Source organism: Rhamphochromis sp. 'chilingali' (assembly GCF_963969265.1).
Source record: "Rhamphochromis sp. 'chilingali' genome assembly, chromosome: 11".
In the NCBI taxonomy this organism is placed as follows: Eukaryota; Metazoa; Chordata; class Actinopteri; order Cichliformes; family Cichlidae; genus Rhamphochromis; species Rhamphochromis sp. 'chilingali'.
Window position 1 is genome coordinate 23,342,902 of NC_137938.1, and position 16,604 is coordinate 23,359,505.

Consider the following 16,604-nt stretch of genomic DNA (forward strand, 5'->3'; position numbering starts at 1 on the left):
CAGCAGTCCCTGTTGTAGTTACATCCATCCTTGCTTGAGCTTCCTTTAAACAATTTTGTGTTCGTATTTGCAGGAAAAACAAAAACCACGTTTGCCCGGATTGTATCCCGTTTCTTTCGCCTTTCTGTTTATGAGTGAAGACTGAGATATCTGCAGGTATCTCCTGGGATCAGTTTCCACCTTCGTCCTTCCCTCCTCTCTTTCACAGGCTGGGGGTGAAAACGGATGGTAGCAATGCTACAACTCTTCTAAGAGAGGTTTACTGTGTCACCTCTTCAGTCTTTGGGTTGCACTTGAGTGACAGCATGTGCTGTAAATCTTGTTTTTCCAGTATCGTTTCAACAAATTCACCTCCTCATCAGACTTTTTAGTTGGATTCGCTGCTATTTACGTAGAGTCACTTTACTCGTTGTGTGTTTGTGTGTCTGTTAGTGGCATCAGAATACAAGCAATCTGCATTTTTTTTGGTCAGGATCAAATTCCAAACCCTCTCAAGTGGATTGCCACTAAGGCATCATATCCTCTTTCTCCTCCTCAACCCTTTTTTCCCTCCCTTTTCTTGACCATCTTGACCATCTTGTGCTCTCATCTTTCTGCCTCTTTCAGGCCATAAAGTGGCCCAAACGTCATGCTGCTGTGCAGGGGCACGTGGCACAGCAGATTGGAGGATTTCAATCTGCTCACTTCACTTGAGCAAGATTAAAAGAAAACAAAACAAAACTGTGTACAGCCACAATTTCTTCCTTGTTGTCATCTATCTACACCTTGCGCTGAGAACTGAGATCCTACGCGGGTGTAATCTCCTGTAAAGGCCTCATGTCCTAAAGAGATGCCTGGGTGTCCTAATCTCAGGAACGGCCTGATTGTTACCAAACTCCTTATTAACTATGCATAGAGGACACGGTAGCCAAATGGAGCTCCGTGTGTCCATCAGTAAATCTTATCTTCGGGACAAGGACGTTAGGTGTCAGCGCAGAGAGGAAAATCAGCCAAGACAGAAGAAGAGTTGGATGATACGTGACGAACTGAAGGAGGCACTTTTATCGAAGCCAACAGATGAGAAGAGAACTGTGAAGCAGATAAACTTTGGATTTATTTGGATATTTCAACATGGACCCTCCAGCCCTCCCTGTGGCCAGGCTGGATGTGGATGTAGATCTCGGGTTTGCCCTCTTCTTCTTCTTCCTCCTCTGCTTTTTCTTGTTGGTGACCATCATCCGCTGTGCTCAGATGGTGCTGGACCCTTACAGCGCAATCTCTGAAACGACATACCAGGAGGAGGAAACGGAGGAGTGATGGAGACCAGAGACCAGTTCAAGCTGTACAGATGGGATAACAGAAATAAAATCCTACATGCCACAGAATATTTTCAGGCATTTTTTGTGAATGAGTGAGGGGGCTGAGCGGTTTGAGACCCTCTTTGAACTTTTATAAAGCTTCTACCCTACGGCAGCAGGATAGACTTATGCCAACAGCATCTGCACCTTCTAATCATGTAAGCGTCCATCTAAAATGTAGAACATGTTTCATAATGTGATTTGTTGAAACATGCATTAGTGCCCCACATGTTTCTGTAAATATCTCATAGCTTTTTAATGCTAGGACAAATTATGAGGGGGGAAAACAGTTCAATAAGTCTCGGGTGATTCTTAAGAATGAAGTGGAATCTGTTCATTGTACCAGAAAGTACACTGTGAAAAGCTGCTTAATTGCAACAAAAGCAAATCCCCTCCCTTCCACGATAATAGAGCGCAGATGTTCTCAATGCAAAACAGATGTTCAGTTCATTCCCCAAATTCTGCCACACGATGTTTTTGAGCTGTTTGCGCAAACTCTCGTGCAAACGACTTATTATTGAAGAAATTGTGGAAGTAAGTTAGCTTGTAGCAGGTGTCAGTAAGTCGATGATGGTGTCTATGTGGAAGAAAAACTGAAAAGCTTCTCTTTGTCCACAGTGGTTTTTATAATAAACATGATGTGAATATTCAGCTCACATAGCCTTCCGGATGTATTTCACAAACTGACTTCACAATCTGTTAAAGCCAACCTTTAAAATTCTAGGTTTTTAATATTTTTCACAAGTTTATTGTTTTTGTTTCCTTTCGTTTAGTTTGTGTTACAGTGATGCTTTGCCGCTTCCAGCCACTCTTTCAAATACAGGAATTCACACCCAGTGATCCTGTCAGGAGAGACTAACTCATTCTAACAGTCCAAAGTTAATTATATAATTGCTTTGCACTCACCAGACACCTTATTAGGTACACCTTGCTACTACTGGGTTGGGTTGGACCCTCTTTTGTCTTCAGATCTACCTTAATTTTTCATGGCATAGATTCAACAAGGTGCTGGAAACATTACTCTAAATTTTTATCCATATTAATGTGATAGCATCGCACAGTTGCTGCTGATCCAGATTTGTTTACTGCAAATCAATGAGGCGAGTCTCCCATTTCATCACATCTCTATTGGACTGAGATCTGGTGACTATTTGAGTCATTTGAGTGCAGTGAACTCACTGTCAACTTTGTGATATGGTGTGTTATCCTGCTGGAAACAGCCATTGGAAAATTGGGTATACTGCAGTCACAAAGGAATTGGCAAGACCCAGGTAGGCTGTGGTATACAAACTATGCTCCGTTAATACTAAGGGGCACAAAGTGTGCCAAGAAAATATCCCCCACCCCATTACACCACCAGCGGCAGCCTACACTGTTGATAGAACACATGCTTTCATGTTGTGACCTTTCTTCTCCATTTGATGCTCAGTTTGAACTTCTGCATCTTGACCATATTATTGTGTGATATCTGGGTTATTTAGCAGTCTAACCAGCATACCTAATAAAGTGACCTGACGTAATTAAAACATTTCAAAGTTCCTGCATGGAAACACTCCATGAGATCGTTGTCTAAAGCAATTTCTGTGCACATTCACACAGTTAGCTGAATCACACATGCAGTGTTTGTAAAGCTTGACTGCACTTATACTAAAACGATGATGCAATTTTATTCATTAAATAAAAACGTTACAATGGCTTGATTTTTTGTTTGTTTGTTTTAGGACTTTTGGAGCAGATTTTTTTTTTTTATCATGATGAAAAGAAGGCCTCTGGGAGTTTTGTGGTCCTCCCCAGGAAATTTCAACTCAGTGACCCTTCATTTTCGTAGTTTCTGGTCAATTTCGTGCCCTATTCAGTATATATTCATGATGGAAATGTCTGTATTTATGTAAAGAGAAACACAAAAACCAGGCAACGATTGAAAATATAACTGTTGTCCTAAATAAATCCGTTCTTTGTTTCATATTTTTATGGGATCTTGGAGGAGGGATATCTCTCTGCGTCCCGTGTGCCGGACTGCACTTTTCTTAAACCTGGGTAACCCGTTTGGGCGGGTTTGACCCGAACGTATCAAGCGAGCTAACACCGCCTACCTCGGTTTCCCTGACAAACAAAGCATGCACTCCCCATTGTAGCTAGCCGGTAGCATTGGCTAGTTAGCCAAATATTTGCGAGCCAAGAGGATGGAAACCGTTGAAGGGTGAGTCCTGTTTCTGAGAGAAATTTTACACGTAGGCGCAGGCGTTTCTTTGACTGCAGCTTCACGGCACGCAAGTTTGTTGGTTTTTCCAGTCGCAGGCTTCACTTATTCAGCAGATGAGACATTTTCTATGCTAGGCTAACGAGCTAGCCTGCGCTCCCGTGTGTCCTGCTCTTGTGTGGCTTCTCTCAGCTCCTCTGCAACTGAATAAAACGCAAATGCAGTTTTGACGGTCAGCAGCAAGGCTAGGGTAAAACTGGAAATAATTGAAATCATTTAAGTGGATTTTTAATTCAGTGCATCTCCCTGCATGCTATCCAGTAGCAGCTTAGTGTATTCACTTATGCAGCTGCTGTATAATCATTTAAACTGGCGATTAAACATTTAACTTTAAAATAATTACATGTGCTATTACTACAGACTGCTTCTTTCTTTGCTGCTTTTATCCGAACAGTAGGTTCTAATTTGAAGTAGCATATAAACAAAGCCAGCCGTGACATGTTATAGTCGCATTTTCAACTCATGTGAGCATGCCCAGCATCAACTGCACCGTCAAATCAGTTTTAAAATTTGCTTCTCGCTGATGTTTTTAATTGTTCTGTCTTCGCCACAGAGGAACATGTAGGCTTCTGTATGCTAAGGTGAAGCGAATGCTGCAAACATGCACTGCACAAGCATGCACACCAGCTCATATCTGCAGAAAACAGCATTTATGTTACCTGGAGTTATGAGCTTTGGCTGTGATTTCAGCTCCATTAGCTTATAGCTTACATGTGTATCCTTATCAGACACTTCCTCACAATCCAACAAACTTTCCTGGTCAGTCTGAATTGGAGCCAACACTTTACAGTAGGCAAAGTTTCTCTCAGAAGGATCTCAGGTTTCCAGGTGTCTCTTTAACTTCCTCGGTACCGTGTTGACTGTTGGAGTAGTTCCTCTTGACAGTTTGTGTGTATGTGGTTTTCTCCACACAAGAGGATGATCAGTTTCACCTCCTCACAGTGTTATTCTCTTCTGTATCAAGTTTAAGGTGTCAGTCAGGGCCTTTGGTGTGTAGTAACACAGTGAATTTAAATTTCATTCATGACTTTCTGTGCAGTTACAGTATTACTGTTTGGTTGACACAAATTTCCCAGGCACAGCTGGACTCGCCTCAAAGAGCACCTGAGTGCTGATAGAGACGGAGGATCAGAGATGCACTGGTGGTTACTGTTTGTGTGTGTGTTGATGTGATAAATGTGGTACTTTATAGGCGTGATCATGAAAAACAGCACATTACAAACTCAGTAATGTAATAGTTACATATGGAAACTCAATTTTTGTTGCACAAGTAAATGATTAACTACACATAAGCGAATTTCCTCAGTATTTGTTATGTGTCATGTGTCTGAAAGAAAAAAAGCAACATATCAGCTGAAATATCAGAATATTCTAGTTTTTATCACCAAATATCAATGTCAGTCTTGAAAAATCCTACGTTGTGTGCGAGAGAACGTTAACGGGCAAATGTAAAGGAATCTTTGGAAGAAGGAGTAATAAATACACACCGACATGTTTCTGTGCTCCTTTCTCAGAATGGAGGTGGACGGCTGGGACTCCAGTCTGGAGGAAGAGTTGGGTGTTTCTTTGGACGAGCTGAAGAAATGGATTGAAGAAGCTGTGGAGAAGAGCGAGATTGTGCAGAAGAAAAAGACTCAGTTGTCAGAACTGAAGGAATGGGTGGAGCAGAAAGAGGAGGAGGAGGCTCGGACAGAGAAGCTTCTCTGTGATGCCAACCAGTGAGCGGGAATTAAGATATTTCTTTTATTTTCATCAAACGCTGTGTCTTTATTGGTCTACAAACGAACTCTTCTACACTTTCCGCTCACTTCTTTCCTCCCTCCTCTTCCTCAGGTCTGTACTGGAGTGTGAGAAACTGGTGAAGGCAACTTACCGAAAGAACGGCCTCGTCTACCGAGAGAGCAGCTCGGAGGACGAGGGAGGCGGAGCCATGTTGTCCTCTGAAGTCATCGAGATAGACGATGACGACGACGATGACGTTATTGCTGTTGGCTGTTGTAAGTCGGGCTGTTTAGTTATGAATATGCATGTATGTAATGGAGTGATTATGCCTAATAATTATTTGTTTTTCTTCCATCCTTCATTTTCAGTGGTTCCGCCGAAGAAGCCTCTAACTCCAGTCAAAGATCCAGTGGTGAGAGCATTGCTGTATTGATCTGTTATATCTGTCTGTTTGAGGAGAGTTGATCGGTTGAATTATTTTCATTTTGCTGATTGATAGCTCTTAGCTGGTTCAGTTTTTCCTGACATCTAACAAATGGATTGGTGGACGTGACCAATAAAGCCTCTGAGAAAAGCAAAACACTGTCTCTCTTGCTGGATTTAATCCAGATTAACCGAAACAATTTCCTTCATAGCTTGTCACTAATTTTTTATTTTATAACTAGAAAAAGAGCTTCTAGGACAGCCTGTCTGATCTGTTATTAGGCAAGAGGTAGAGTACACCTCGGACAGGACCAGAGATTTTCCTGCATGTGAACAACTTTGGGAAAAGAAAATCACCTGGACAGTGGTTAAAAAAAATATAGTTCCACATATTAAGTGGAGTTTTAGCCAGACTTAAAATACATTTTTGTTTATCAAACTGACAAGAAAAAAACTTTTCCTTCAATAGACATTACCAGTCGTGCTCACACGCACCATCCCCCAAAGCCCCATTTTAAGCTAAAGTGTCTTTTTTATTTCTAATGCCAGGTAAAGGAAACTTCCACAGTGCTGCAGAAAACCTCCCAGCAGGTGCAGAAATTGGTCCAAATGGTCAGCAAGCCACCACTCAGTGCGGCATTGCTCCGTTCCCCAGTACCGCCCTCAACTCAGTCAGGTAAACACACTGAAGTGCTGCTGCGTTCTTCAGGCTTTTGTTGAAATACTGATTCTAATGTGTTTTGCTCTTCTGCCCTTTAGGTAGCCACAGCTCACCACCTGCCGTGTTTATATCTCAAGCATCTCAGTCTGCAGGCCAACCAAACCCCAAAATGCCAGAAGATGAGCTCAGAATCTGGATGAGCATTCTGGGAAAGAAGCGCACCAAGACGTGGCACAAAGGCACCCTCGTTGCTATCAACCCAGTTGGTGTGTTATCATTTTCCTTTTCTGCCAGGTTCTTACTCCATGGGCTGTGTCTGCTTTGTCTTTAATGCTCCACACCCTCTGTCTGTCTTCAGGAAATGGTACATTCAAGTATAAAGTCAAGTTTGATAAAGGCAAGAGTCTGCTGTCTGGAAATCATGTGGCTTTTGACTATAACCCCACCCTGGAGAGTCTGTACGTTGGTGCTCGTGTAGTCGCCAAGTATAAGGATGGAAACCTGGTGTGGCTCTATGCTGGAATAGTAGCAGAGATGCCCAACAACAAGAACCGCATGAGGTGGGTTAGATGGTCAAAAATCTGAAGAGCTGTGGGGTGCTGATTGCCTGGGTTTCTTTATAAAGGCCTTTGCACATGTTTCAGGTTTCTGATCTTCTTTGATGATGGGTATGCTTCATATGTGACGCTGCCTGAGCTCTACCCAGTTTGCCGACCATGTAAGAGCCCTTCTCTCAAATTTTTTTGTTTATCTAAAAGAGAAAATAAGTAGCACTTACTGGAATATTTGATTTTTAAGAGTTTTTGTTCTGGTTTTTACAGTAAGGCATACTTGGGAGGACATAGAGGATGCATCATGTCGAGATTTTATCGAGGAATACATAACTGCATATCCCAGCAGGCCAATGGTTCTCCTAAAGGTTGGCCAGATAATCAAGACAGAGTGGGAGGGAACGTGGTGGAAGAGCAAAGTGGAGGAGGTGGATGGCAGCTTGGTGAAGATCCTCTTCTTGGTATGTTTGCACTATAAATAGCACTGATTTAGTCAATGATCAATCAATCTTTATTCCTGACTCGTAGTCAATGGAAACAATAAGTCACACAGCACAGAAACTAGATAAAAAAAACAAATGCATCCAAATTCTCTCACATCTCACTTGCAATGACCCATCTCTGCATTAAAAAATCTATATACTTTACTACCCTACTTAATTTACCTAAGAGGATGTTTGCTTGTGCATAGTGCAAAGTCGCCTGTAAATCATACTTGCCAGAGCAATATAGGCTGGCACAGGCCTAATTCTATGATAGCGGAGAGTTTTCTCCAAAGAGCCATTTATGAGCAATATTTGGCCAAAACAAATCTGCATGGACTTGCAAAATGTAATGATGTATAAGATAAGATCAGATTAATAAAAGGGATAAATGGTTAAATCCCCCATTTAATTACTCTGCAGTGAAATATTTGAGTTTGAATTCTTCTAATTAAAACTTTGCTACTAGATAAAATGCATCAGCCTAAAACGCACACTACTTTCAATTTAATTTTGACTAAAGTTCAGCTTAGTCCGTGAGGCAGTCGGCTTCTTTTTTCTTCAGCTGCATACGGCATTCAACCTTTCAACATGTAAACGATGATAAAAATGACATTTGCTAATAATTACAAATTAATTATTGCCATTATTGTGAATAGAGGTGTATCATGGCACGCCTCCTTATGGATTTACAAATGAAAACTACACCGTTTGAGTCCTTGATTAAAAAGTCACCAGACACCTTAGCAGCTGGGAGGCTAAACTGTCTGTGTTGCCCGCTGTTGACAGGATGATAAGAGGAGTGAGTGGATCTACAGAGGCTCCACCAGGCTGGAGCCGATGTTCAATCTGAAGATGACCACAGCCAACACCCAGGAGAAGAAGCTAGCTGGCCAGCAGAGGACAAGACCTAACATGGGTAAAAACCCAAGCGTTCACCACTCACTTGCGATTTTCTGTTTGTGCTTCTTTCTAATTTGACTTGTTCCGTTTTTCTGTCTGCAGGGGCGTTGAGGAGCAAAGGCCCAGTAGTTCAGTACACCAGTGACGGGCATGTTGGAGCGTCTCCGGTCAAAGCGCCGCAGCCCTCGACCAGCCAGAGTTCACCAACAGCACAGCTTCAGCAGCGCCCACAGCCGCTGCAACCTCAACAAAGCCCTCAGCCCGCGCTTCCTCCACAGCCTCTGCCACAGTGAGTGATGCTTATAAACATGTCGGCTTTATTCGGCTCAAAAAAAGTAAAAGTTGAGGGAAATTTAGAGTTGGAGCTTCATGCCAGTTTGAATTAAAACAAGAATCTTGTAAAGTAAGTAAAACGTATAATAAGAAGCCGAGAAACTCTTAATTCATGTGAGATAACAATTCCATTTTATTAGATTTATAATATTTTACAAAGCGTTTTATTTGCTGATTGCAATGTTGCAGATTTTAATGAGGTTTTTATTTCACCAACATGATGTGACATGTTTCTAAATGAAAAGAAATGTGTGGGTGGGATTGTTACATGGTGTGACTCGCTTCCTTAGTCAGCATGGGATTAGATTTATGTATTTGTACTTGAGCTCAAAAGAGAACACAAATCTTTTTAGATTAACAGGATTATCAGCAGGTGGGCGAGGTGGTACTGTCACATCATGTCAACAAGGTTTGTGGTTTGAGCCTCCTGATTGGTCGGTGTCTTTCTGTGTGGGTTTCCTCCCAGAGATAGGGTGGAAAGAAAAACTAGAAAACAGATATAATGAACCCAAGAGAGTCCAAGATACCACCATTTAAATGACTACCATAATATAAGGATAGTAGTTATTGTTATTATTATTATTATTTTACATTATTTGAATCATTTCCTACAAAAAATAATGACCCTAATTTTATTCTCCATGGGCCAAATTTACTAAAGGGGGTAAAATGGCAAACACAATCCCCAAATTGCGCTTGTAGGTGTGGTTAGTTTTACAGATAATTTATAAAAGTTGTGCTTTTTTTGTAATTAAATTTCTCGTAAATCTGCCCTCACATCTCCATACCAAACATCATAGAGCAATCGCTGTCTGGTCAGCTATGTTCGAATACGTGTTGGGACATCATGAGTCTGGAGTTTTAAAGTGAAAGATAAAGGTTTAAAAGTTTGCAGCAAATAAATTGACCTAAAGAACAGCTGAAGGACTGATGAGCATATGCAAACTCCCAAGAATTGCTTCTCCTCCTAAAATATTGATCAGATTTTATTAAAACTTGTTAGTAAAACACATTGAATGCCTAATGAATTTTCACCTATCCAGGTCACTTTAATCGTTTTACAGCCAGTAACCTGTGAACTGTGATGGCTTAACCTAGATGGGCTAGCTGCTTATTAAGGGATGATGTTTAAAGGTTCAGATGAGTTACACAGCTCTGCCCGTGTAACTCATCTGAACCTTTAAACATCATCCCTTAAGAAGCAGCTAATATTAAGAATCAAAGTATAGAAATGCAGAGGGGTTGGATTGTTTTTTCCTTTAACTGACTATTTGTGCATTTTTCCCCCTGTTCACTGACTTGAAGGAATAAACATCAGATGGCCCGAAAGAGTACTTCTCCATTTGTTCCTGGGGTGGGCGGCACACATGCCTCTAAAGTCACGCAGTCTCTTACATCCACTAACAGCAACCTCTCAGGGTGAGTTCACCTTGTGTTCATTAAACTAGCCATGTTTTTCAGCACAGAAAGCATTAACTTCACTCTCTGTCTTTTCCCTGTTTGCCTGTCAATCCACAGCGGAAGAGCGCTGAATGCCCCAAACCCTGTGGCGCCCACGTTCACACAAACGTATCAGAGACAAATGACCCCGCTGACTACAGTCCCTGCTGCTATTCCCCACGCAGTGGCCCAGGTCCCACACCAGCCGGCGTATCGCGCCCCGACCGACCGCATCTTCTATCTGGCGCACACATGTCAGCCTGCCTGTCTGAAGCGCGTCCGGCCCGCAACAACAAGCATGCACAGAGGGAAGAACCCGCTCCTCACACCTTTGCTGTATGACTTCAGACGCATGACAGGACGGCGCAAAGTCAACCGCAAGGTGATAAGGAACATCAACATGATTGACGACTTTCAAATGTATTTCTTTTTTTTTTTGTATTTATAGGTAACCCTTACCTTTTGCATGTCCACTCCTCAGATGTCTTTCCACGTCATCTACAAGGCTCCGTGTGGACTTTGCTTGCGTAACATGGCCGAGATCCAGCAGTACCTCTTCCAGACGAACTGTGACTTTATATTCTTAGAGATGTTTTGCCTGGACCCCTACGTGCTCGTCGATCGTCCCTTCCAGCCACAAAGGCCCTTTTATTACATTCCAGACATCACGGCAGGAAAGGAGGATATTCCACTTTCCTGTGTCAATGAGATTGATAACAGCTCTGCTCCTGAAGTAACTTACAGTAAGAACAACACTGAAATCATAATAAAGGGACAGAGACTGTTTTTCTGTTGAGGGTGGGATTTTGGGTTTAAGGACAAATCTTTGTTTTAAATGGCAACTAACAGAGCATTTTCAGTGGTCTTGGAAAGTAGTAGGTGTACATATGAGATGATGACATATGAGCCAAGACACAACACCAACAAAGTCATTTTTTAACTTGGTTATAACATCAATTTTCATTCATTATGACACCCTACATTCTCATTACAGTATACTGTTAACAGGGTTACTGAAAATCTAAGTCGAGTAAAGCACAAGTTTTCACAGAATGCATAGTGTCGTATGAAAACTTAAGTATGCACTTACTGCTCCCATAGGAGGTAAGAGCAAAAAGGCTATCACTGTTCTGATGCAGATGATCCCAAGTACAGGAACAAATCTGCAACAGAATGGCTGAAAAAGAAAAACAACAAGCAGTGATGCTGTGTCGCAGTGAAATACAGGCAAACCTCAAAGAACTGAAGCAATACTGGAAACATGAGTGGGCCAAAATTCTTCCACATAGATGTCAGGGACAGATGACGTCATAGAAAAACAAGAAGCAACAAGTTATTGCTGATAAAGGTGGTTCTAGTCGCTATTGATTCATCTGTTGTGTTAAGTTTTTCACAAAAAAGTGAACCACGATGTGAAATACACTACAGGTTAACAAAAAATGAATAAATTATGCATAATATGTGGATAAAAACCCTTTAGGAAAACTTTATGATTTCTTGTGATATTATATGATGTGATGTTCACTTTTTCGACTGTGATTTTCTTTTGAAGTCAATAACTCAGCAGCTCATACTAAGACTTAATGTGAAGAGTACTGTTAATGTGAAAATTCATTTTTAAAAATGACTCCGACACCACATTAATGCAAAGTTACTTTGTAATGACAGGCTAATAGATCATGTTGTCCTCTCTTTAAGGTAAAGAGCGTATTCCTGAAGATGGCGTGTTTATCAACACCAGTGCAGACTTCCTTGTCGGCTGCGATTGCACCGACGGCTGTCAGGACAAGTTAGTGAAGCAGCTTTTTCTTTCTTTCTCTTTTTCATATTTTTCCCACTTCTAGAGCTCTGAGGATGTGTCTTTGAGTTTTAATACCTGTTATCACATAATTACAGATCCAAATGCTCCTGCCACCAGCTGACCCTTCAGGCTACAGGTTGTACACCGGGGGGACAGATCAACCCAAACGCAGGATATTCGTACAAACGATTGGAGGAGTGCCTGCCCACAGGGTGAGACACTGAACAACAATACTGAACCCTCATTCCCCTTAGTACCTCACGAGACCATAATTACTGTTGAGTTTATTGGGCCGTCTTTCTTCAGAGGCACTTATCTCTTCTTTCTTCTTGTTACCCGTTCTCTCTCTCAGGATCTATGAGTGTAATAAAAGATGCAAATGTAACGCTCAGATGTGCACCAACCGGCTGGTGCAGCACGGCCTGCAGGTCCGTCTCCAACTCTTCAAGACCCAGAACAAAGGCTGGGGAATCAGATGTCTGGATGATGTAGCTAAAGGCTCATTTGTGTGCATTTATGCTGGTGAGGCAGCGTACTTTAAATTCAGGTGATGACTTTATTGCAAGAGGACTTAATTATTTGCCTTTTTTCCTGCCGCTTCACCAGGTAAAATCCTGACAGATGACTTTGCTGACAAAGAAGGTCTTGAGATGGGTGATGAGTATTTTGCTAACCTGGACCACATAGAGAGTGTGGAGAACTTTAAGGAGGGCTATGAGAGCGAGGCTCACTGTTCAGACAGCGAGGGAAGCGGCGTGGACGTATCCAGGATAAAAATCCAGCCCTCTGCTTTAGTGTCAGCTAACCCTGTGGGGCGACCAGCTAAGAAGAGTAAGTCTAAATCCAAACACGAGAGATCAAAGCGGTGTTGAGCTTCTTATTCTCCATATAATTTCTCACATTTCTTTTTTTCTTACAGCCCAAAGCTCGAGCTCATCAGGCGACAGCAATGAGGATGAGGACAAAGAGTCTAAGAGTGAAGATGAAAGCGACAGTTCAGATGACACGTTTGTGAAGGACAGCTACTACAGCTCCAGCTCGGTGTGGAGGAGTTACACCACACGTGGGCAGGTCAAAGGCAACAAGGAAGGTGAGCCAGCTGCATCTTTGTAGTGTAACGGGTTTCACACAAAGGACAGTTCACATTAGATAGATGAGGAGTTTGTGTATGTGTGCTTCGTTATGAAGATTTGTCAGTGACTTAATGCTTTTTATGTTTTGGGTCTTTTTTTTTTTTCTTAGAGATGGAGTAATCAACAATGTTTTCTTATGTTATTCTTATAATGCATACACTATACTGGCAAAAGTATTCACTCTTCTGCCGCACACATGAGCTTGAGGGACGTCCAATACCTAATCTATAGGATTTAATATTTTAATGTTGGAAGTGAGGCCTTTTCGGCCTCACTTCCTGCAGTGTTTCCTCATTAATTCTGTCAGAAAGATTTCTGTGTTGTATTCCCATGGATATGACGTAAGGCTTTAATGCGGCTGCTCGGGCCATGGAAACCCGTCCATAAAGCTCTCTACGAACTGTTCTTGAGCGAACCTGAAGGCCACATGAAGTTTGGAGGTCTGTAGTGACTGACTGTGGAGAAAGTTGCGGACCTCTGCGGACTAAGAATTTCAGCATTCGCTGACCCCGCTCTGTGTTGCTGTCATTCCCAATCACTTCCGCTTTGCTATAAATCCACTAACAAGCGACTGTGGAATATTTAGTTGTGAGAAAATTTCATGAGCGGACTTGTAAAGGTATCATCTTATCACAGTACCACGCTGGAATTCAGTGAGCTCAGGAGAGCGACCCACAAATATTCCGAGAAGCAGTCTGCATGCCTAGGTGTTTGATTTTACACATCTGTGGTCATGAAAGTGATTGGTGCACCTTACTTCAAAGATTTGGATGACTGTTTGAATACTTTTGGCATTATAGTGTATGTGAGTGTAGTTTTGGTTAAGTGGGAAGTGTCCCACACAGTGGGAGTTAGGGACGACCTTTGTACGGATTGTATGAAACACATTTAAGCTTTTCGGCCTCACTTCCTGCAGTGTTTCCTCATTAATTCTGTCAGAAAGATTTCTGTGTTATATTTTTACACTTGTCTCTCTCCTCCTCTGCCTCAGGGAGTCAAGATAGTAAAGATGGAATGAGCATCTCAGCCAGAGGAACAGATGATGACAAGCCACCATCTATGCCAGAGGAGACGGGAAAAAGCAAAGTGGCTTCCTGGCTAACGAGCCAGGGGCTTAAAAAGGTTATTAAAGACAACGTAATGTTGGAAATATACAGAATACACAGAAATAAAGCTGTAGTCCTACTTTCATCTTAGTACAGGAAAAGGCTGAATGGTAAAAGGTGGCTCTTTTTCTTCATGAACATGTTGCGTGATTATTAATAACCCTTCCTTTTCTATTTTCTTCGTAGGAACCTGGAGATAACAAGAGGTTTGTTTGGATTTCACACTAACATGCTTACACTGGTGTTTAGACCGTGTTTGCTTCCACACGTTTGTGCTTGAGCTCATTTTGCTGGAAAGCATTTCTGTTGAGATGACTTTCATTTTTTATCTCTTGCAGTCCAGTGAAGCCTGAAGTGGTGAAGAAGCAGGATGTGATGACTTTGTCTGACAGTGACGATGTTCAGACCATCAGCTCAGGATCCGATGACAACAAGGACAAAGAGAAAGCAACGCCAGGTAAAGAGTCGGTTGTCGGTTTCATTGTTTTAACTGGTCTTAACGCATTATCAGATGTAGCACTCTGATCTGTACAATGACAGTAAAGATTTATCTTAGCTTGAATTGCTTTTGTTTGTCATCACACTTATCGTAACTTTCCACTGGTTTTCTCTTTTCTTACATCTGGATCAGGTGTGACTAAAAAGCAGGTGGCTGTGAAATCTACTCGTGGCATCGCCCTGAAAAACAGCCACGGGATGATGGTAAAAACAGGCGTGCCTGGAGGTGGAGGGCCGGGAGGAGGTAAAGGAGGACAGCAGGGGCAGACGGGAGGAGGCGGAGACAACACTCCCACTAAAAACACCCGCCAGTTCTTTGATGGGGAAGAGTCCTGTTACATCATTGATGCCAAGTTGGAAGGAAACCTCGGACGTTATCTCAACGTATGAATCTGCTGCTGTGTGATCGTTTTATGTTACTTGAGCGCCGCTCTGATTACTTTCCTCTGACGTCGTCACCTCTGCTCTCTGTTTGTGTTACAGCACAGCTGCAGTCCGAACCTTTTCGTCCAGAATGTGTTTGTAGACACGCATGACTTGAGGTTTCCCTGGGTTGCCTTCTTTGCCAGCAAGTGAGTTTTGAAACAGAGGAAAAGATTATCCAAGATTTTCTGTACTTGAACATGCCTGCAAAACAGTAGAATTCTTGTCTTTATCCTTACAAATAAACTGACAGGAAGGTGTGTTTAAAGTTGAGTAAAGTTCAACATATGTGCCGTTTTATTTTAGGGGATTTCTCTCTTACAGGGCGAGAGGCCATCATCCATAACTATCTTGATGAGTTTTTTTTATTAATTATATTATTTAATCATGTCTAACACTGAGACTGCACTACTCTGAATGTTTGCTTTCTGTTAAACAGGCTGGAGTTTTGAGTGGAAAAACAGATGCTGTGTTGTTTTCTGTGTGAATGCAACCTTAGGGTGGCGCTGCTGTGTCATTGTTAGGCCTGCCATCGGATCATACAGGAATAGTTTTACAGTTGCGGAAAGGTGTTCCTATCAGCAATGGACTGGATTTATGCCACCTGCCTAAACAGCACTTGTGGCTCAGTGTGTGCAGGGAAAGAGAGAGGCATTAGACTGGGAACTCTGTAACAAGCAGTCGACCACTCTCACTATTAGTTTCAAGGCTAGAACGTACAATGAAGACTCATCTGGCCACTTCACCTTGCTCCCCTTTGCCCTTTGTAAGGTAAAAGGGCAGGTTGCTCTGCCCTTTTGCCCTTCAAAACAGCTTTAATTCTTCATGACAACGAGATGCTGGAGACATTCCTCAGAGATTCTGGTCCATATTGACATGATAGCATCACACAGTTTCTCTAATAGATCAATATCTGATGACTCAGAAGATCAGCAGTTTCTGAAACACTCAAACCAACACAGCTGGCAACAAGAACCGTGCCATGCTCAGTCTGAACATCAGCATGTTGTCTCAACTGTATCTACAAGCCTAAATGAATTGAGTTGCTGCCATGTGATTGGCTGATTAGACATTTGCGTTAATGAATATGTACCTAACAACATCTTAACGTTTTGTTCTTGCACTGACATCACCGTTTGTGTCGTCGTGCAGGAGGATCCGGGCCGGCACAGAGCTGACCTGGGACTATAACTACGAGGTGGGCAGCGTGGAGGGTAAGGTCCTGCTCTGCTGCTGCGGCTCCACCGAGTGCCGAGGAAGACTGCTGTGATCCACAGGGACCTCCATTACCTGTAGTTAAACTAAGGAACCCTCTCAACAATGTACCCCGAGTTTTTATTTGTTCTTTTTTTGGAGGGGTTTGAGTTGTGTTTTGTTTTGTTTTTTAATTCAAATTTTACATTTTATTACTACTGCCTTGATTTTATTGTTCCTCTACATCTCAATAAAATGTCCTCTCTGTGAAACTAACCAAAGGTCCTGAATTGAAACAAACCCTTCACAATAAAATAACTGTATTATGACCTTTTGT

At 42.1% G+C, this 16,604-nt stretch overlaps 1 protein-coding gene across 1 annotated transcript; it reads left to right on the forward strand.

The window, feature by feature from the left end:
- The first annotated feature begins 3,379 nt into the window (after positions 1-3,379).
- setdb1b (SET domain bifurcated histone lysine methyltransferase 1b) lies at positions 3,380-16,597 on the forward strand. The gene is made up of 25 exons (XM_080896660.1): positions 3,380-3,537; positions 5,112-5,315; positions 5,431-5,594; positions 5,688-5,731; positions 6,292-6,418; positions 6,502-6,669; positions 6,762-6,963; positions 7,048-7,121; positions 7,225-7,415; positions 8,226-8,355; positions 8,442-8,628; positions 9,978-10,091; positions 10,191-10,494; positions 10,594-10,855; positions 11,811-11,901; positions 12,009-12,125; positions 12,266-12,435; positions 12,520-12,744; positions 12,833-13,003; positions 14,038-14,168; positions 14,339-14,358; positions 14,491-14,609; positions 14,784-15,034; positions 15,134-15,222; positions 16,226-16,597. Exons 1-25 carry the CDS (start codon positions 3,521-3,523, stop codon positions 16,341-16,343), a joined length of 3,690 nt encoding a protein of 1,229 aa, XP_080752786.1. The 5' UTR covers positions 3,380-3,520; the 3' UTR covers positions 16,344-16,597.
- Positions 16,598-16,604: the final 7 nt, after the last annotated feature.

Excerpts from the sequence above, each read along its gene's own strand:
- setdb1b (XM_080896660.1), top strand. Across the intron at positions 12,745-12,832 it reads GGGGCGACCAGCTAAGAAGA|CCCAAAGCTCGAGCTCATCA; the intron begins GTAAGTCTAAAT and ends TTTTTCTTACAG. Across the intron at positions 14,169-14,338 it reads CGAGCCAGGGGCTTAAAAAG|GAACCTGGAGATAACAAGAG; the intron begins GTTATTAAAGAC and ends TTTTCTTCGTAG.